Source organism: Phyllobates terribilis, unplaced genomic scaffold (assembly GCF_046119375.1).
Source record: "Phyllobates terribilis strain yellow unplaced genomic scaffold, ASM4611937v1 Scaffold_11__3_contigs__length_659146591, whole genome shotgun sequence".
Lineage (NCBI taxonomy): Eukaryota > Metazoa > Chordata > Amphibia > Anura > Dendrobatidae > Phyllobates > Phyllobates terribilis.
In genome coordinates, this window is record NW_027362771.1 from 268,541,482 (window position 1) to 268,558,102 (window position 16,621).

General features: G+C 38.9%; 1 protein-coding gene across 7 annotated transcripts in view; it reads right to left on the minus strand.

The window, feature by feature from the left end:
• Nucleotides 1–16,621, minus strand: part of CACNA2D1 (calcium voltage-gated channel auxiliary subunit alpha2delta 1) — a 1,188,449-nt gene that overhangs the window by 75,274 nt on the left and 1,096,554 nt on the right. For all 7 annotated transcript variants that reach the window (XM_073652315.1, XM_073652320.1, XM_073652318.1 and 4 more), the window contains 4 exons: nt 14,670–14,754; nt 14,135–14,197; nt 7,630–7,733; nt 3,338–3,424 (listed from right to left, as the gene is read on the minus strand). In XM_073652315.1, the coding sequence (XP_073508416.1) occupies nt 3,338–3,424; nt 7,630–7,733; nt 14,135–14,197; nt 14,670–14,754 (339 nt within the window). The remainder of the gene's footprint in view (nt 1–3,337; nt 3,425–7,629; nt 7,734–14,134; nt 14,198–14,669; nt 14,755–16,621) is intronic.

Consider the following 16,621-nt stretch of genomic DNA (forward strand, 5'->3'; position numbering starts at 1 on the left):
AGGTATTTGAGTCTCATCATCGTCTTCATCATTGTCTTCACCAACAGGAGTTACTGTTTGGGAACGAGGGTCTACATTATGCTCAGAACCTTCTTCATCTGGTCCTGGATCCGACTCATAAAGATTCTGGACATCAGTGCAGATCATTTCCTCGTCTGGATTAACAGAAGCTCTGGAGCAGACCTCTGTTTCTCAGGCTATAGTATGAGTAAACAGCTGTGCAGACTCAACCATCTGTGTTACCCCATACTCAGACGGGCAGCTGGAGACTTGGGAGCTTTGAGGAAGCAAGTGCGATTGGGGTGACACCTCTGAGGACTGGAGTATTTGTGATGTTGAAGTTGAGGTGGAGGAGAGCCCACTTGAAGGAGCACTTGATATCCGTTGAAGCACCTGCTGTTTTTGTGCCTCATCTGGAATTTGTAGCGATGGGCGTGTCCGTAAGAAAGGGATCGTATCACATTGTCCACGAAAAGAAGTAGACATCTTAGTTTGGCTGGAAGATGGTCTTTCTTCTGCAGATGTTACTCCCCCCCCCCACCGAGGGGTGGCTCGACCCACCAGCGGACAGGCACCAGTATTGGGAGAGGGGGACTGGCCGTCAGGGTCCACCGCGGCTCTGGCACAAACCCGGCGACACGGAGGTCGCAGGGGCAGGAACGGACTGTCCGTGTCGGCTTCGCACTCCAGTGTAGTCCCTCTGCCTGCTCGCACCCGTAACCTCAAAGGGATGCGCAAGCGGCTTTTCTTCCCAGGGCTGTTCCCCGCCCAGCAGGAACGTGGGGGAGCTCAGGTCGGCCTTCCACTGTACTCCCTTACCTCCCTCGCCCTCTTTCCTTCTTTCGTTCTCCATCTAACCCCTCGGCTCTGTGGTGTCCGCTCTCCTTCCAGCTCTCTCCTCCTCACAGGTGGACTACCGCGTGTATTCACTCTGTGGCGAATCTTTTGGGCCCAGGCATAAGAAGTTGTCGAGGTAATGGATAATATGTGCCCCCTTAGAAACGTCCATTACAACCCATTCGAGGAAGCAACTAAACGCCTCAAATAGTGAGCAGGATCTGGACCACCCCATGGGCAAACAGCGATCTATATAGTATGCTCCTTCCCAGAAGCAGCCCAATAGGTGGACCCTATTCGGAGGCACAGGTAGTAAGTAACCGGAACGCCGCATCAATGTGTGTTTTGGCCATTAGGGTGACCCTTCCCAACTTCTTGATCCGCCTTATTGCCTTGTCAAAGGATGTACAGTATATACTACTGTACTTGGTTCTGCGTCGATGTTGTCGTTTACTGACCTGCCCCTTGGATATGACAAGTGGTGGATTAGTCCGAATGTATTGGGTTCCATTTTTGGCACAACTCACAACTGGGATACCACTACGTCTTGTAAGGAAAGTGTTCTGAATGGAACCGCCATTCTACCTAAAGAGATTTCTTTTTTTTATTTTCTTATCACGACGTCTGGGTGTTGGTAGGCTGATTTTAGATTTTTACTCCAGCCTTTCTTGATTTTAGAAGGGCATGACATGCCTATATCTGTGTCTCCCCCTCCTTTTACTCCTCCACCTCTTTTCTTTTCGCATGACTATATGTACTTGTCACTTTTCCATGTGTTAGTTGTGTCTTCTGAGCAGTTTTTCAGCTTTTGGACACCTTTGAAGTGTTTTCTATGTGTTTTCTATGTGTTTCTATGTGTTTTTGTTTGCCTGACATTGGTTTTAACGGTGTTCGACAGTGTTCGACGAACAGTTCGAAGAACAGTTCGGCGAACATACGGGTGTTCAATGAACCGAACCGAACTCGAACACTACGGGGGTGGCTCAACACTATTCTTTAGCCCAAACAAGTCTCTTCTGGTTGTTGCCTGTCCTTAGCAGTGGTTTCCTAGCAGCTATTTTACCATTAAGGCCTGCTGCACAAAGTCTCCTCTTAACAGTTGTTGAAGAGATGTGTCTGCTGCTAGAACTCTGTGTGGCATTGACCTGGTCTCTAATCTGAGCTGCTGTTAACCTGCGATTTCTGAGGCTGGTGACTCGGATAAACTTATCCTCAGAGGCACAGGTGACTCTTGGTCTTCCTTTCCTGGGGCGGTCCTCATGTGAGCCAGTTTCTTTTTAGCGCTTGATGGTTTTTGCAGCTGCACTTGGGGACACTTTCAAAGTTTTCCCAATTTTTCGGACTGACTGACCTTCATTTCTTAAAGTAATGATGGCCACTCGTTTTTCTTTACTTAGCTGCTTTTTTCTTGCCATAATACAAATTCTAACAGTTTATTCAGTAGGACTATCAGCTGTGTATCCACCTGATTTCTGCACAACACAACTGATGGTCCCAACCCCATTTATAAGGCAAGAAATCCCACTTATTAAACCTGACAGGGCACACCTGTGAAGTGAAAACCATTTCCGGTGACTACCTCTTGAAGCTCATCAAGAGAATGCCAAGAGTGTGCAAAGCAGTCATCAAAGCAAAAGGTGGCTACTTTGAAGAACCTAGAATATAAGACATATTTTCAGTTGTTTCACACTTTTTTGTTAAGTATATAATTCCACATGTGTTAATTCATAGTTTTGATGCCTTCATTGTGAATGTTCAATTTTCAAAGTCATGAAAATACAGAAAAATCTTTAAATGAGAAGGTGTGTCCAAACTTTTGGTCTGTACTGTATATATTTTTTGTTAACGTGGGAAATTTATTTTTGTTTCATATTATCATCTTTATTAAAAAAAAATCATATGTAATCTTGTAATTTAAATACTGGCCACTGTGGCCAACTTTGACTGTGACTATAACTTTCTATTCTCTTCTATTTGAACAAGACATACAGATTAGCCACAATGAACTGACTCCATCTTTTGCATTGAAGCATCTAATTATCCCTTGCAAAGGTCATTGTGATGGGAGGAGGAGCAGGGTCAGGTGTGATATCGCCTATTGCGATTGGTGGATTTTGTGTTATCTGCTGTATATGGAGTGTTTCCTTATCATTGTAATCCTGTCTCTGATGATAAGAAGACTTGCTGATCTCTTCCTAAAAGTATGAGTCTAAAAATGCACTACTGGGCTGTGTGAAAATTGCAAGATCGTAATATTTAAAAAAAAAAATACCAATTGATTTAAAGAAAATGTCATTTTCTGATTATAGCTTCCTTTTAAAAAAAAAAAAAAAGCGGACTTTTCAATTGTTCTAGTGATCACCAATTAGACATACAGCATAGTAATATCTCTGTTCTTCAAATGATTTCTTTGTCAGCACCATGCAACATTACAACATGTATTAACATTATCATTTTAGGCGTAATAAAATCGTCCTTTTACACAAGTGGTACTACTTACCTGCAGGCTTGAGCAGTTTACCATCAATGGTTATTTCCACTGCTTTGCTCACCATTATTCCATTCTCAAAATTAGCAAACCCAGATCCTAGAAAAAAATAGGTGAAAAATGCTTACATTGAAATTACAGTAAGGTACTTTATAGTTGGTTTTCTATGACATGTCATGTGTAAAAAGAAAATTAAAATTAAGGAAGGCTCTCTTGATTGAAAACTGGATTATATTTATTTTATAAATCACCTAAACTTTCATCTGAATAGAAACCAACAGGAGAATTTTCATCTAAACACTGTTCAAACATAATGAAACTGTTAATGGGCGATTTCCATTCTGCTATTCATGGCTGAAATAAGAATAGCTGTTTCCAGATCCCAGCCCCTATAGGTGGGGTTCCGAAAATGGCTGTGTGCAGCTGCGCTATGCTATTTGCATACCTCCCATAGCAATGAATGGAAGTTAACTGTAGAGCAAAGCAAGCTCAGCTATTGGTGTAAATCCCATTAATTTCTATGTGACTTACACAGAGTAGTACAACTGTGCTGGTTGTTTCCGAAACACAGCTCTCATGGCCAAGACCTAGAAGCAGCAATTCCTGTTTCAGCCATGAATTTCAAAGATGGAGATCTCCCTATAACGCTAAATGATAATTAAATGATATGGTCATGGTAAAACTTGTACCCATTTATCTCACACGTGTCATCACTCCACATTTCCCCAATCCCTTGAGACTTATACTTGTGTTAAAGAGTTTGTTCAGAGCAGGTCACTTTGGTGCTCTATGCTGGAATTGGAAGTGATTATGTCACATTCTTAATCAAATGGGACCTCTGATTGGCTGCAGCGGCCAAGTGCCTATTGAAGGAGCCTCTGAAGACTGAGTTTTTTTAACAGTGTATCATTGCTACAATGTTGCTGTGCCAAGGCTGTCCCATAAGTGTTTATTTTAAAGTGAATCTGACAGCTAAAACATGCTGCCCTATCCACGGGCAGCACGTATCAGGCACTGGCTGTATGATCTCAGCCAGGTATGTTTGACTCTAAAACTCTATTGTGTTTCATAAAAAAAACATACTTTAAAAGTTGCTAAGTGCACGTAGGCAGAGACCTGTCGATCCAGGGCAGCGGGCCCGTCTGTTCAACTAGTCTTCCTGGCGGCCTTTAAAGTCAACGCATATCTGGCTGAGATCATACAGCCAGTATCTCATTCATGATGCCTGTGGATCAGGCAGCATGTATCAGCGGTCAGTTTCTCTTTAAGTAATGTCTACCCAGTTGATTTGCATCCCCGAGGGTGCACATAATACCATGTGCAGTAATGCACAAGGTTACTGTTAAGCAATTATTCACTAGTTGATAAAAGCTAGGATTTTTTTTTAGACGGAACAAGTTAGAGCTTCAAAAATGAAAGTAATTACTAGAGAGTGACAATAAGGGTATGTGCCCACGTTGCGCAAATAAAGCGGAAATTTGCGCTTCATTTCCGCATGTCCTTTTCCCAGAAAAACGCATGCGGAATTTGGCATGCGTTTTTCGCGTGTTTTGCACATGCGGAATTGCCTTGCGTATTCTACTGCATTGTAGATGGCAATTCCGCATGTCTAAACGCACAAAGAATTGACATGTTGCGGAATTTTCCGCACATCAAAAACGCAGCGGAAAATTCCGCAGCATGGGCATAACAATTGCGGAATGCCATAGGGGACCATGGCAGAAGGCTAACATGCGTAATTCATGCGTATTTTCTGCGGAAATTTCCACAGCGTAAACGTATGAAATACGCATGTTAGCCTTCTGCCATGGTCCCCTATGGCATTCCGCAATTGTAATCCCCATGCTGCGGAATTTTCCGCTGCGTTTTTGATGTGCGGAAAATTCCAAGGCATGTCAATTCTTTGTGCGTTTACTCATGCAGAATTGCCATCTGCAATGCAGTAGAATATGCAAGGCAATTCCGCATGTGCAAAACGCGCGAATTACGCGCGAAAAACGCATGCCAAATTCCGCATGCGTTTTTCCGGGAAAAGGGCATGCGGAAATGAAGCGCAAATTTCCGCTTCATTTGCGCATCGTGGGCACATACCCTAAAGGTTTTCTTTCTGCTACACCTACTTTCTTCTTTCTGACCAAGAAAATGTGTAGTTTCTATGTATCTATAAAAATGTAAGTTCTAAATTCCCTATCTCAGAAGCATACAAGCTAGCATCAATTTCATGAGATACCAATGAAACTATCAGTAAGTCTTTGGAGAAGCATTAGGCTAGGTTCCCATGATGAGTTTTTGACGCTGCGTATTTTTGAAAAACGCAAGTAGCCTATCTTACTTAATGGGTGCAGAAATGCTGCAGAAAATCTGCAACATTAAGAACTCATCAAAAAGCTCATGTAACAGCGCAATGATTCAAATGGATAATATAAAATAAACTAGTCGAACACTATATCTGATAACCAGGAGTGGAACAATCAGAGGAAAAGTCTAATAGAAACACGTCACCACATCTGCATTTATCACCCACTCCTGGTTTTGGCTGACAAATACTGATGTAAAAAACTCACCAAATACTCAATGTGTGCACGTGACCTTAACGTCACAACATCATGACTTCAGATATAGTATTTAACTGGTTTATTCTTTATTACAGTATATATTTGAATTCTTGTGCTGTTGCATATTTGGTAAGTTTTTTTCCTCAGTAGTGGGTGAAAAATGCAGAAGTGGTGACGTGTTTCTATTATACTTTTCCTCTGATTGTTCCACTCCTGGTTTTGGCTTACAAATACTGAGGTAAAAATCTCACCAAATACTCAACATGTGCACGTGGCCTTATGCGTCAGGATATTTCAAGGGATTGCTCCAACCTTGCAGTCCATGGAAGTGTTCTATCCATGTTGGAGTTTTGTTGAGTGCAGTGTCTAATCTACAGTATATTATTGGACAGTATGGCCTGGAGACCAGACTAGGATGGACCCCGATTCATCATTGTCTCGGTGCCCTATTTCTGGAGTAAATATTCTTTTAATAATGATTTTCATGTTTGTGTTTTCAATATTTAATTTGTGCTTTTTTATGTTAATAATATTTGTTTTCCTCAGTCTTTCTCTCTTCGACAATGTGAGCGTTGTTTGCCTTATTAAGATGTTTTTGCTTAATTCATCATTTGTAATTTTTCTAAATGTCACAAAATGATTGAGCAAGTCAACTCCAGTACCACACTGGAGTGCAAAATCTCTTAACTTTTATTTTTCACAGATGAAGATGAATATGCGATATTTTAAAGGATAATACAATTTTTTTCTCTAAAAAGGCACAATTACGGTAAATGGCAAGAAAAAATAGAATTTTTAAGTTTGCACAAAATTCAACATGTATGCACAATTAAAGACTAACAAGTGACATTTTACATGATCATGTGACATTTTGCTCCAAAAAGGTGCAAAAAAAAACAGGAGAAAGACAATTTTGACAAACGTCATGAGCCCTAGTGTACCATTTTGAACAATTTGATACAAAAAATGGTAACAAAGACCATAAGACAAAAAAATAATTTTCACTTATAAAAACCCATTATTATAAATTTGGGGCCTTTCTGTGCCAATGAGGGAATGTGGCATCACTGAAAAGGAGAATGACCCAATGTGTGACATCATGTGCCAAACTTTTGATGTAAAATTTTGGCACAAAGTAAGCCAACTAATTGATAATGTAAACAAAGGCCTCATTCAACACTGTCTTTTTGCCTTTTTTTCTGGAGTAAAAACATGGTTCTAATAGTGACAATTGTTGGGATCTTATGCATTAATTTGTATCTTTTTTAAGTTAAATTTACTTGTTTATGTGGTTTTTTTTGCAATGTGGCATCGTTTTCCTTATCCAGATGTTTAAGCCTAATTCTTCATTTGCGACTTTTCCAAGTGTCTCAATTTTTTTGCATCATTGAACTCCACCACCCTACTGCAGTACAAAATCTGTCTAATTTTATTTTTGTGACGTTGAAAACTAATGTGTGACATTTTAAAGAATCATGGCACTTTTTCCTGAAAAAAAGGCACAAAAAGGTAAAAACATGAAAATAGAGCATTTCTGATTTTGCCAAAAATTCATCAACACTTGTGTGTGATTTTGAAGAAGTTGGCAGGCACAAAAAATACCACAAGACAAAAATGAAAAGTCACTTAAAAAAAAACAAATGATGAATCGGGGTCTATGTGTTTAGAGTGTTTTTCCTTTCATTTATCCATATCAATTTTTAGTAGCAAAACAATACACATTTCTGTTTTCAAATTATTTTGTCTTACTGTTGAAAAATGGAGCAGTAAACACATAATTGTCATTGTCCAAGCTGCGTTTGTAGTAGCTATCCTCATATGTTTCAGGATCTTCTAGCCAGTACTCGCCAGCACTATAAAATTAAATATATATGTTACAACTAAAACATGAGAAATAAGTTGCACAAAGTTATATAAAATCTGTTGCCTCACTATATAGTAATATAAATGTATTGACAAAAAAATAATATTTTAGTTATTAACTTCTACTTAAAGTACTAAAGGAACATTAAAATGAATGAAAAAAGGTGTACAGAAGAAATATGTTCTTGTATGATTCTTAACTCCTTCCTGACATAAGATGTACTGGTTCTTCTATGCCAGGTACAAGTGTATGTAGAAGGCTCCAGAAATAAGCCTGCTCCACTCAGAGCAAGCACCAGCACATGTGCCGACACACCTGTCACTAATAGCAGCAACCAGATTGAGCTCCAATCACTGCTGGCTAACCATTTGCATGCTGCTGTTAATCTCAGTAGCATTTAAATGGCCCAACTGCATGATGGAATCATTTCTGTGTAACCATGACAATAATAATCTCTCTAATATATCTAATTAGAGAAATCCGCTTCTTTCTCTTCCAGGACTGATCATTCATTTTCAAAATTCTCATATCTTATATTCTAATTCTCATATTTAAAATCTGTATTCAGTGAAGACAGATTGGTACATTACTGAGCTAAAATCTTATTAACAGCAATTGTGATCTCCTATGTAAAGTAGAGGGAGGAGAAGGATCTAGAGGCACAGCTGTTCCCTCTTCTCTCCTCCTTCCCCACTACATAAAATCTTATCAATAATAACTGTCATCCTATTTTAGTAATGTAAACTGTGTCTTCACTGATTAAATGAGAATTTTGAGAATTAACCCCTTTACCCCCAAAGAGGTTTGCACGTTAATGACCAGGCGAATTTTTACAATTCTGACCACTGTCACTTTATGAGGTAATTACTCTGGAACGCTTCAACGGATCCACCTGATTCTGAGATTATTTTTTCGTGACATATTGTACTTCATGAGTGTGGTAACATTTCTTCGATATCATTTGTGTTTATTTGTGAAAAAAAACGGAAATTTGGCGAAAATTTCCCACATGTCTACTTTACATCAGCACAATTTTGGAACCAAAATTTTTTTTTTATTAGGGAGCTATGGTTAAAGGTTGAAATCGCTGGTTAAAGGTTGACCAGCGATTTCTCATTTTTCCAACAAAATTTACAAAACCATTTTTTGAGGGACCACATCACATTTGAAGTCACTTTGAGGGGTCTTTATGACAGAAAATACTCAAAAGTGAAACCACTCTAAAAACTGCACCCCTCAAGGTGCTCAACACCACATGCATAACTTTATTAACCCTTCTGGTGCTTCACAGGAATTTTTGGAATGTGGAAGAAAAAAATGAACATTTAACTTTTTTTCACAAAAATGTTACTTTAGACCCAATTTGTTTTATTTTCGCAGGGGTAACAGGAGAAAATGGACCGCAAAATTTGTTGTTCAATTTCCCCTGAGAATGGAGATACCCCAGATGTGGGGAAAAAACACTGTTTGGGCGCACGGCAGGGTTTGGAAGGGAAGGAGCACCATTTGACTTTTTGATTGTAAAATTTGCTTGAATAATTAGCGGACGCCATGTTGCGTTTGAAGAGCCCCTGATGTGCCTAAACAGTGGAAACCCCACACAAGTGATACCATTTTGGAAACTAGACCCCTCAGGGAACTTATATAAATGTGTGGTGAGCACCCTGAACCCCCAAGTGCTTTACAGAAGTTTATAACATGGAGCCGTGAAAATAAAAAAATCAAACTTTTTCCACAAAAATGATGTTTTAGCCCCAATTTTTTTATTTTCACAAGGGTAAGAGGAGAAAATGGACCCCAAAAACTTTTGTGCAATTTCTCCTGAGTACGCCAATACCCCATATGTGGGGAAAATACAGTGTTTGGGTGCACAGAAGAGTTCAGAAGGGATGGAGCAGTGTGTGACTTTTTGAACGTAAAATTGGCTGGAAACCCCAGAGCGGATGCCATGTCGCGCTTGGAGAGCCCCTGATGTGCCTAAATAGTGGAAACCCCCCACAAGTGACACCATTTTGGAAACTACACCCCTCAGGGATTTTATCAAGGGGTATAGTGAACATTTTTAACCCAGAGGTACGACATAGAATTTGATAACATTAGGTCATCATATTGAATAAGTTGTCATTAGTCTTGAGTGCAAGTGCTCGCTACTTGAGTTTGCATCGGGTACTCAGGTATGCACCATGTATCGCGCGTGCTCGAGTGACATGCTCGAGTCCCTACCCGCATGTTTCACGGTTACTAGACACCCAAAAAAAACACACGGGGATCGCTCGTGCATGGCAGGCAATCCCCGCAAGTTTTTTTTGGCCGCGAAGCATATGGGGCGGAGACTCGAGCATGTCACTTGAGCACCCGTAATACTCAGTGCATACCCGAGCACCCGATGCAAGCTCAAGTAGTGAGCACTTGCGCTCAACACTAGTCACCATATCGTCATCTTTTTTTTTTTTACTTTTGAAAAAAATCCCAACCCTAACCCCAGCCCAACCCTAACCCAAACCCCAACCCTAACCCCAACCCTAACCCCAACCCTAACCCCAACCCCAACCCTAGGGTTTATTTTTTATGCCGTTCCTCGTGTAGTATAAGTGATTAGACGACTTTATTCTTTGGGTCGGTGTGATTACAGCAATACCAGATTCATATCGGGTTTTATGATTGACAGCTGTCACACACTAAAACATGCATTTTTTTGTAAAATCTGTTTTTTGCATCGCCATATTTTGAGAGCTATAATTTTTCCATATTTTGGCCGACAGAGTCATGTGATGGCTTGTTTTTTGCAGGATGAGTTGACGTTTTTATTGGTGCCATTTTCAGGCATGTGACATTTTTTGATCGCTTTCTATTCCGATTTTTGGGAGGCAGAATAAACAAAAACCAACAATTCAAGAATTGTTTTTTTTTTATTTTTTTATTCTGTTCCATGTGTGGTAAAATTGATAAGGTAGCTTTATTCTGCGGGTCAGTACATTTACAGGGGTACCACAGTTATATTGTTTTTCTATGTTTTGGTGCTTTTACACAATAAAAGCTATTTTATAGGAAAAAATATTTTTTTGCATCACTTTATTCTGAGAGCTATAACTTTTGGATTTTTCGGCTGATGGAGCTGTATGGTTGCTTGTTTTTTTGCAGGACAAGATGACGTTTTGAGTGGTACCATTTTTAATTATATTCGTCTTTTTGATCGCGTGTTATTCCATTTTTTATTTGGCGCTATGATGATAAAGGATTGTTTTTTGCTTCATTTTTTTTTTTTTCTGTGTTCACTAAGTGGTTAACTAGTGGCACAGTTTTATAGGTGAGGTCGTTACGGACGCAGCGATACCAAATATGTGTACTTTTATTGTTTTTTTTTGTTTTTTTTCATAATTTTTTTTCATTTATCTTTTTTTTAACACTTTTTTTACTTTTATTCTTTGTCCAACTATGGGACTTTCACTTTTTTTATTCTGATTGCCTGTATAGAATAGGGATGGAGCACCATCCCTGTGGTATACAGGCTGTCAGCGCTGCAGATGCAGAAGATACTTTGGTCATGCACTGCGCATGACAAAGTATCTTCCTGCTGTCTCGTGACCCAGATGTTGTCATGATGACATCGGGTCGTTATGGCAACATCTGGGAAGCCACGTCAGACAGCGTTGGATGCCGGTAGGAGAGGTGAGTATTGCGATCACCTCCCCTACCGGCATCCATACTGCGATCGACTTTGATCACAGCATTGCGGGGGTTAATGTGCCGGGAGCGTTGCGGGACCGCTCCATGCACATAACACCAGGTGTCAGCTGTGACGATCAGCTGACACCCAGCGGCGATCGCGCCCGCACAGCCTGTGTGTGGGCGCGGTCGCCATGACGTACTATTCCGTACCTGGCTCTAAGTCCCAGGGTGCAGGTACGTATTAGTACGTCATGGACTTTTAAGGGGTTAATGATCAGTCTTGGCAGAGAAAGAAGAGGATTTATCTGATAAGATAAATTACAAAGATTCTTACTTTCATATGTACTATTGATTTGCTCATAACACCAAATAAACACCAAATAAAATAAAAATTGAAACACCAGAATTGCTGTTTATCGGTTGCTTTACTTTCCACAAAAAAAGCAATGAAAAGCTATTAAAAAGTTCTATGTACTCCAAAATATCAATAAAAAAAAGTTTGGTGCACAATTAAGCAAACCTTCACTTAAGTTCATCAACAGAAAAATAAGAACAATAAAAAAGTTATGGATCTCAGAAAATAGTAACATAAATCAAAATTCAGAATTTCATTTAACCATTAAAGAGGACCTTTAACCAATTTTTTCATATTGAACTAGTAACACCATGCAATCATGGTTGCAGAATAAAATGGTTTTTTTGCTGATATTTTGCTTTTATTTCACCTTTCCTCTCCATTGCAGATATTAGCAATCAAAGTATTTTCCATCTAATGAGTTAACGTTTGTTAAGTCCATGTGCGTGTTATCACATAGTTTTTAGTTTTAACTGAGAACATGCATTTCTTCTTTTTGTAGTATGCTGACCAATCATAAGTAGGCAGCAACACAGCATAAAAATAATATGGCATACAATAGTTTAGAGCAAGTTTCTTAGTGTATTAAATGAATGACAGACCGTTTGATCTCCTGGTCTAACAGTGTCCATGATTAGAAAGTACAGATGACTAAAACCTTTCAGAGAAGGTCACCGTGGTGCAAGGGCAGCACAGCTGAGTTTAGCTGTGTAATATTACAAACCCTTTGATCAGCACTCTTACTCTCCTAGTCTGGACACCTCTGCTGTGCTACCCTCCCACCCCGCTGCCTGTCAAGAGTTATGTCAGTAATCACACTTATGCCTGTTGTGCTCATGCAACTTTTAACCACTCTGCAGTGAGATCAGAGGAGGATATCATTTCTTCTAAGATAGGAGAAGCCCAGAACAGACTGCATCTGTGTGAGATGTAACAACAGTCTGCTCTCACTGCAGAGTGAGTACAAGTTGCCCTGAGCACAGTAGACATGATTACATCTCACACGCTGAGAAACCTGTTCTAAGCTATTTTAGGGCATGTTCTTCTTTCATTTCAGTGTTGCTAAATACTTGCTATGCTAATATTTCTGCAACGGATAGGTAAAATAATGACAATAAAAATGTAATTCCATTCTGCAGCCACTATTACATTGATTCACCAGTCCACCATGAAAATTTTGGTGAAGGGTCCGCTTTAAAATATATTAAAAAAATTATATGTTTGGTATCGCTATAATTATATTCATCTGAAAAACATGTTGTTCAATGAAAGCCATAAATACAAACCCCAAAAACCATAGTGCAATTGTGTTTTTCTATGTCGATGGAAAAATAACACAATCATGGCACTTGGAAGAAGAGGAGAAAAAAATGAAAGAGCAAAGATGAAAAATTGCTCTCTTTTGAAGGGGTTAAACAGACAGAAATCTAGAAGAGTACACAGGTGTAACTTGACAGACAGATGTAGTTCAGTAGAATGGTGGAACTGGTCACCTATAGCATACAGAGTAGTAGAGAAATAGTCCTTGTACAGCCCACTGTCTGTCTGACAGACAGTCAGACAGACGATACTATGAAGTAGGGAAGAAAAAATGGCTGATTTCATTGCCAGCTACCAAATAGTGTTGTAACAATGCAAGGTATAGTATTGTTGTCCAATTCTAGAGAGGGGGACAACGCTGTAATGCCTTGCCCCACAGTTAAGAAAAGTATGACACAGGCAAGTATGCAAGCCATTGCAAACATTGAAAAGGCTAAAGTGTTTGCATAAGTGATTGCAAGAGTTGAATTCCTAACAATCCAATATTGATGGCCTATCCTAAAGGCAAACCATTCATTTTTAAAGGCTTGGTAACACCTTTAAGAAAAAAACATACCAAAAAAACATAGAGCCATTGCTCGGTACTTTACTTTGATGACCTATCCTTAGGATAGCTCATCGATACCAGAACGGTGGGGATGCGACATCAGTCACCCTTGCCAATCAGCAACAGTGTCAGCTGCGGCTGGATGTGATCAGTTGCAGAGCTGCACAGCAGAGCTCTGTCAATCACATGGTGGCCACAGCCGGGTACTGCACATCACCCTATTTGAATGACAGCTTTTTTTTCCAGTCGCAACTAAGAAAATCTGGCTGGTAACGGGAACAGCTGATCGGTGGGGCTGCCGGTTGTCACACAGCCATCGATCTGGTATTGATGAGCTATAATAAGGATAGTCCATAAATATTAATGTACCAGAAAACCCCTTTTATTATGGCAATAGTATGGTATCCTGGCATTTACAAAACAAATTGATATATTATATGCATTGCTTTTATAGTGACTATTTAATCGGTGACATTGATCATTCATTGCATTTTATTACCTTTTTGGATAAACTCGGGTAATTCCACCATCAGTGGCTACAAATCTAGCTACAATTCCTTTCCTGGAAATTAATAAATATTATATAAAGTTAAACATTTAGCAAAATGTACAGCGTACAATGACATTAGAGTTAGCTTAAATTTTCACAAATTCCAATTTTATACATTGAAAAGAAAATGTGAAAATTCTAAGGTAATTTACCAATCAGCATCTAGAATCTTTTTTAATAAAAGTTCATGTATTTATGCCAAAGAATACTAAACTATAGATCAACCCTGTTATCTGATATGGGTAAAATATGGTTGTGTAACAAGAGAATCCATAGTCGACTAATTACCAGCAATGAGAATTTTCACATTTTCTCTTTTGACTATGAAGGGCATAAAATGGGATATTTATGATAACAGATACTTCACTTTCTTAAGAATTAGCAAAAGCATTTTATGCAAAACATGAAACAAACGTTTTCACAATTGTAATGTGAGTAAATCATTTTATTGATAATAAAAAAAAATAATAAATGAGTATCTTACGGCAATGCTCCTTTCCAGTGAGTCTGTACCAGTTCATTTGTAAATCCTGCATCCAGTAGGGCTCTGTTAATCATCTCCTTATTGCCTATTAAATACAGCAAAAAATGTAATGCAAATGATTGGGAATGTCTGAAAGATACTAGCAAAAAAGGCTATTTTTTAACAGAGCCATTTTTCGATTTTTTTTGTTTTCATTTTTTTTCCTACCCTTCTTCAAAGTGCCATAACTTTTTTATTTTTTTGTCAACATAGGCATATGAGGTCCTGTTTTTTGTAGGACGATTAACAATTTGGAAAGATACGTTTTACTTTACCAGTTCATTCACTTTACTGGGAAATGGTAGAAAAATTCCAAGTGAGGTGAAATGGTGAAAAAACACAATTCCACGGTTGGTTTTTGTATTTCGTATTGTTCATTGTCCAGTAAAAATAACTTGGCAAAATTATTCTTCAGGTTAGTACAATTACGATGATACCAAACATATAGGGTATTTACTACTATATTAGCATTTGATAAGAATGTTAATGTGGTAACACAGCATTTAATCTTAATTATCCAGATGTCAATTTTCAGTAGGCCAGGAGACATAGGCTATTGTCTGAATGCTGACTATTGAATTGATGTGTTTTTTCTTTGGTTGATCAAGACACATGAACTATTATCATATGAGTCTTAATGTTGACTCTTCTTGCAGGTTGAATTGATACTTGTAAATTGTTGAATGGCTGCTTGCCTCTTATATCAGCTCCACAGGTTATTGTCTGTTATCTTTGTAGGACAGGAATGCAGGGTCATTTAACAATCAATATTTACTAATACGTTGATTATCCATTGTATGAGCCAATGCAGCTTGTGAATTTGCAAAACGGAGGAGGACAAACTAAGCAGATTGATTAAATACTCAAACAATGCAAATTAATCTCATCCACCTTCCTCCCTGACCTGTGGATGATGACCTGATCCACAGACCTTTAACAAGCCTTGTCATATGATTTAGGATAAAAGCCAAATCAGAATCTCAATTTGCTTTCATCCTAAGTCATGTGGCAAGGCTCGTGAAAGGGTCGATATTGACTTTTGAGATTGCTACTTCCATTAGGTGGCACTACAGTTGTAGTCCTCTTCCTCTCTGAAGATGCAATTTTCATATTTAATTTCCCAGAGGAGCATGCATGGCGTATAAGTCTCCTCACTCTGACATGCCAAGATTGGCTTGTCACTATCCACAAGGAAAAACGTTACTCCTTAGATTTAATGGATGGATAAATAAATTACAAAGATTCTCCAATACTTTGCAATGTTAAATTTGGAGAGCACACAGATTGTACACTGATGCCATCCATATGCTGTATTTGTTTTTCACACGGATCCATAGATTTGTATTCGTCCTTTTCATCCATGATACTGGGAAAAAGCAGACAAGTCTTTGTGAGTTTTGAATAGACACATGGTCCATGAAGACACATAATTAGTAAATTGAGTGCACCAGTGTGTAATTTATTCGCAATATAACTACAGCTGTTCTGTGAAGGCCTCAAAAGTTTGTTTGAGAACATTAGGAATCAAACAGCATAATGAAAACCAAGGAACACACCAGACAGGTCAGGGATTACGTTGTGAAAAAGAGTAAAGCAGGGTTGGGCTCTTAAAAAACAGCACGAGCTGTGAGCATCTCACAGAGCACAATCCATCATCCAAAAATGGAAGTAGTATGGCGCAAATGCAAATGTACCAAGACATTACTGTCCACCTAAACTGACATCCCAAGCAAGGAGAACACTGACTTGAGAAACAGCCAATAGAAAAAATATTAGCCAATAGAAAAAAATATTAGTCATATAGTCCACAAATCTGGCCTTTATGGAAGAGTGACAAGAAGAAAGCTATTTTTGAAAGCAAGCCATAAAAAGTCCTGTTCGCAGTTTGTAAAAAGCTATGTAGGGGACACTGC